This window comes from Alligator sinensis, unplaced genomic scaffold (assembly GCF_000455745.1).
Source record: "Alligator sinensis unplaced genomic scaffold, ASM45574v1 scaffold371_1, whole genome shotgun sequence".
Taxonomy (NCBI): Eukaryota; Metazoa; Chordata; order Crocodylia; family Alligatoridae; genus Alligator; species Alligator sinensis.
Window position 1 is genome coordinate 1,676,162 of NW_005842262.1, and position 5,940 is coordinate 1,682,101.

Consider the following 5,940-nt stretch of genomic DNA (forward strand, 5'->3'; position numbering starts at 1 on the left):
AGGACATTCCTCTGCGCCCCGCCCCCCCCCCAAAATTCCCCTTCCCTCTCTGCTCTCCTTCCACCACAACGAACTTACCAGCTGGAGGCAGCTGTACTAGAAAACAGATTGGAATCAGCCAATATGCCTCCTTAAATATCGGCTACTGGTTTCAGTCCCCAAAATGTCTAACAGTATACCCCTTAATAGGAACCTTTTCAATCTTTCTCGCTTCCATGCCCAAACCGAAGTTACAGTGGCCTTGATTGTGGAACTTCAGCACGTCAATGATTGTTTCGTTCTTGCACATACTGATGAGGACCTACAAACGGCCCATAACTGCTTCACTCAAGCATACCAATGCCTGGGACTGACCCTTAGCATCAGAAAAACAAAGGTGCTTCACCACCCTGCTCTGGGTCAATTAACTCCCCTGGCAAAGATCCTCACTTATGGACAGGAGCTGGAGAACGTTGAACACTTTGCATACCTTGGCAACCATCTCTCAAAAGAAGGCCAACATCCACAAGGAGATCCAACATAGGATCTGATGTGCCAGCTCCGCCTTTGGGACTGTATCATCGCATGTTCAATGTTCATAACATCAGGACTTGAACAAAACTTTTGTTTTTAGGTTTTGTTTTTTTATATAAGGCTGTAACCATAATTCTTCTCTATGGCTAATAAGCTTGGGTAACCTACAGGGACCACCTGAAAAGCCTGGAATGCCTTCAACAGCGCTACTTCTGGAGTGATCACTATCAACTGTGAAGGATCGCCACCACCGACAACATTTATTGGCATCCAATAATGTGGATTCATTTACTACTGTCACTTTCCTTTAGGTGTCAACAGTCCCTTAATATAACGACAGCCTTCCAGTAAACAGGGAAGTTACTGGTGAATACACAGATGACTGAGGAGGCCAATATGAAATCCACGTTTGACTGCAAACATGGCAAACAGTTCCAGGACCAAGAAGCAAATCTGATTATGTCATATCACAGCTCATTCTCTGTCTGTTTTGCTTATTCCCCTTCATAGTGACAGTTTGCTTGAAATGGCTGATGCCTTGTCATATATTATGGTGCCACTGAGGACAATTCAGTGCTTGAGTCCTCCCAGATATTGATGTGACTATTTCATTTCTTCAGGTTTGCCTTCAAGGTGATCCTGAATCTCTTTTTTTGCCCACCTCTAGAGCAGTGACTAATGGTGTGTCGAGTATGCTTTGGGAGCTGATTGTCAGGCATCCTTGGGACTTGTCCGGTGAAACAAAGCTGGTCCTGTATAAACATAGCTTCAATGCTGGTGATCCTTTTGCCTGAGCCAGAACACTGACATTTGTTCTTCTGTCCTTCCAATCAATAAGGAGGATTTTCCCTGAATACATGGCTGACGTTCCAAAGCTTTCAGGCATTTCCAGTATGTCATCCAAGTTTCACACCCATATAAGAGGGAAGAGATGACAACAGCCTGATAGATGAGAAGTTTGGTTTGGGTTCTGATGTCATGAACACTGAAGACATCATTTTGGAGACATCCAAAAAGAGCAACAGATTTTATTTGCTGTTGAATACTGTCATCTATGTTTACTTTTTGGGAAAGTTGGCTACCCAGGTAGGGAAAATGCTTAATATTTTCCAAGAATTTTTCTTTAGAAACTGTTGGAAAAGCAGGTTGGAAACTCCTAAAGGACAGTACAACACTGAGCAACCAATTCTCCTTTCTATTTACCTAAAAGAAAGACTTCCTTACCAAAAGTGGCAGCCATGGTGGGATCAAGGGAGGGCTGGCCATCACCAGATGGAAGGTCAAGGCGAGTGAAATCTCTACTTTTGTCATTGTTGTATTTTACATTAAGGCTTGTTAACTTGGAGAAATCAATACGGAGAGTGCAGCATGCATTGTAGATATTCTGGCCGTCCAGAGCCTACAGAAAAAACAGATGATAATTTTATAAAAAGGACTTTTTTTGGTAGTCGTACCAAATATTAACAGCTTGATTCAAATATAAATCCACAGTAGTTTGCACATTCTAGCCTGACAACTGCACAACCCTTGGATTACCCAAACGTCTTCCCCTCTAATGCAGTGATTCTTAACCAGGCACATTGTGGTGCCTTGAGATCCTTTCATGGGTGCTGCGGGGTGTCATGCAATGTAAGCCTTTTTATGTATGAAAACATGATTCACAAAATAAACCTAGATGTTTAAAACAGGAATCCATGTTGTAAAAAAAAAAAGTCTGACTTGTTGTGGCCCGAGTACGTTGCAACAGAAGAATTGATGTATTATTTTCTGTTGCCAAACAATGGGTGAAAACTAAGAGCTGGCATTTTCTAAAGGGTGTCCTGTGTCCAATACAGGACTCCTTGGATCTAAAAGGGTTGAAAACTACTGCCCTAGTATATCAGCATAAAACAAGGTCAGTACATGTGTGTTACGTGTACTTGTCTATGCAACTTAAAGTGCCTGGCTCCCTCACCTGAAGCTAGAGAGGCTCATGCTTTTTGTCTTATTGGTCCCACACCCAGTATGTGATTTTAGGTGACATCAGTTTTATATATATATTATATATAGCAGTAGCCAACTACAGGAATTTGTGGATGTTGGATCAAGAGCTTTACATTATATTTACACATTTATTAAACCGCCCACACACTAGCAGAAATGGATAAATTAGCCATGTTTATCTTATGAATTGGTCTTGCTCTTTCAACATCACTGACGTGCTTTCTGCCCAGACATGCTGTTATTACCAAAAGCATAGAAAAATCACCCAGAGGCTACCTACTCTGGGTAAATTACCTATGATTTAGCTCTGTGGCATGTAAATAGGAATAAATGCATTTACTTAGGTATCTTTAATGAAAAGTGTCATTTCATAACCGGCTCCCACCTACACTAAAAAAAAAAAAAAGCACTTTTCACACTTTGTACTGAAGGAACACCATCACTTGCAAAGTTTCAAAAAATCTTTGTAAAGACAACAGCTTGATCCTCATAAAATGTATATTAGGCCAGAACATGAAATAACACTGACTGTTGTACATACAATGGATGACAATACCTGAATCGGTCTCAGGCTACATGTTCAATTTACAATGATAGAGAACTCCCTGTCCAAAAGAATTCAACAAGCTTTGTCTGCAAGGTCAATGGAGCCAGGCTTAGGAGAGGCACTGAGATAATTTTGAAAGCGAGACTCTAAAAACATCAGCAAAGAGCGTAAACAAAAATATCGGACCTACTGATGTTTAAGTCTGCTCTAACCTAAGACAGGTATTTTTAGTAGAGCACGCACCAAAATATTTTTCAGTTATCAAGGAAAATACAGCCTATTAAGACACATGATCATGGCATCAAAATTGCAATTCAAAGTGCACCATGACCAAGAGGCCAATTTACAAAGAGGTTATTTTACTTAAAAAGGAAATTTTACCTTCCTTTTTATTAAAACATTTAAAATGGAATGCATGCCAGATAGAGCACCTACTTTTTCAGTAGTATTTAGCCTACTGCAATAAGTTAGCCACATCCAGGTCAACTCCCTCATCCTACATCCTATTCCCCCCTAAGATTAACTAACTCTATCAAAACAGAAGTCACAGGACATCTTACTCTGAACCTCTGTATTTCTTCATTTACAAAATTTTGCTTTTTACACAATGCTCTAATAGTCAAATCTACTGTGCATATTAGAGATTAAGTGGCTGTGCAAGCAGCCCAGAAATACCCCTAACAACTTACTAGTTAGTAGTGGTATATTTTCTTACAGAACACTTTTGATTCAGTAGCATTTACCTACTCCTTAGTTTACCATGCGTCTTTGTCTACGAATACTGTATCTAGGCAATACCAAGTCAACACATAGGGCAAACAAATTATGTTGCACAATATGAAGGGTAGGGAATCGTACTAATTTTATAAAGGCAACCTGAAGGAGAATTTCTCAGGATGTCTTTCCTTTTAGATTTTTAAAAGCTTGCCCCTCAAACTGTGATTTCAGGAAATGGCTCCATTTTCTCTACTTCTATATTTACCTACTGCATTTGTAAAAAACAAAACAAAAAAAAAAAACATTAAGCAGGTCCAACATTTTTTCCATTGTTTATTGATTCTACCTTTTCTTTTTCAGCAAAACCAACATGCTTTTTACTTGAACACTAAACTGTGTACTTACCCTGCTATTTCTTCTCTTTCTATGCACTGAAATACCAGAAAATATTTCAGATAATAAAAAATGTGATGCTTTTGGGACTCAGCAGACAACACAGTCTAAAGAGGTACTATAAGGAATGGCAATTGAATATGTTCAGATTTTTTAATCCAAATTAAATGCAGGAATTGTATGTGGAGTTTCCAAAGATAACAGAAAAAAGAAAAATCTTGTACTTGATTTACATGTAGTTTATATATTGGTATATATATATATATCTCTCTGCTGCCAACAAACTGACATTCTGATGCCTATGTTATTAGATGACAGATTTACAGCTCTGACCATGCAAAACATTTTTAAATTAATTAATATAACGTTTCACTGCAATGGAAACATTTTGGGGCAGAAGGAAACCAATACCAACTTGTAATTATAAGGACACTGGATTTTAAAGCTTTTGAAAAATGTTCCATGCCTATAATATGCAGGTATTCTTCATATAAATGGAAGCTTTAAAATACACATTTTCACAAGTCAGAATTAATATCAACTGCAAACTTGAAATTGAAATGTTTAAACTGAAAGGTAATTGCTTATTAATCAATTTCCCATGTGAAAAATCAAGCAGATGAAAACTGCATTCATCAGGTTAAAGACTCAAGGGATTTAGCTGCAAGATTTTCCAGTCTAGATGTTCAAACTGAAATTCTTTGCTTTAAAAATGGATAGACAGGAAGTGTTCAAGCTCGTTTTATTAAACCCCTATCATTCAGTTCCATTTCCTGTAACTATATTAGCCTCTCTCTATCTGTGACCTGGTAGACAGGTAGAATTCATCCAGTTTAATACGGCATGATCAGTCACAAAAATTACTAAGCTAAAGTAACTAAATTGGTAACTAAATTACTAAGTGTGTGCCACCCTCTAACTCGATCACAAACACTAAAACTATGTTATGCAACAAGAAAACAACAGAGTAACAAATATCATTAGTGCTGAAGACTACAGTCCACAGTGAAACACTTTACATGTAAATAATGGTTCTGTATTTATTTCAGAATGACTAAATGAATCAGATGCACCCAGTTTATACCTACCATTTTGGCATAATGTGCATTCATTGGATCAGCATACTGAAGCAAGGCCTGAAACTGATTGTTCTTTGTGAAGGTGATAATCTTCAGGACAGTTCCAAACTTGGAGAAAATCTGACAGGGGAGAAATAGAATCGGGTCTTTTAAAAATCTGTACAAATCTAGCCAGTACCAGACCTAGACTCCTGGTGGCCCTGAGCCAACTTTTAGTATTGGGCCCCTAATAATAATGACAATGGAAAAATACAATTTTTTATCATTTTAATAGACGATGAATAGAAGAGGTAATGTAAAAAATTAGAAAAGCTAATGTTCAAATCACATTTTTTTAAATAAAATGTTTATATAAACTCTACTCTGAGGCATTTTTTGTTGTTGCAGAAACCTTTATCACATCTGTGGTATTGATCTCTTTAAATAGTTCGTTTTCAATTTATAACATTGCCAGCCCCGTATGTGCGCAATATTAATACTTTTTTTGCAATTGTAATTTTTTTTTTTTCATTTTCAGACCCCCTTTCTGTCCAGTACCAGGGTAGCCACCCAGTTCATCCATGCCTGTGTCCAGGTCTGAATCTAGCTATAGTAAAAGACCAACATTTTAATACGTGGGCAACTTTCGCATAACCAGCAGGGTAAGGCACATAAGGGAATCCACCCTTACCCCAGCCCTGGAATTATGTCCTCCTGGGAGTGTAGGGA

The 5,940-nt window shown here is 38.1% G+C and overlaps 1 protein-coding gene across 8 annotated transcripts in view; it reads right to left on the reverse strand.

Annotated features, from left to right (window-relative positions):
- The window catches only part of PTBP3 (polypyrimidine tract binding protein 3), a 108,563-nt gene that overhangs the window by 19,308 nt on the left and 83,315 nt on the right, over positions 1-5,940 (reverse strand). For all 8 annotated transcript variants that reach the window (XM_025208984.1, XM_025208986.1, XM_025208983.1 and 5 more), the window contains 2 exons: positions 5,242-5,352; positions 1,738-1,912 (listed from right to left, as the gene is read on the reverse strand). In XM_025208984.1, the coding sequence (XP_025064769.1) occupies positions 1,738-1,912; positions 5,242-5,352 (286 nt within the window). The remainder of the gene's footprint in view (positions 1-1,737; positions 1,913-5,241; positions 5,353-5,940) is intronic.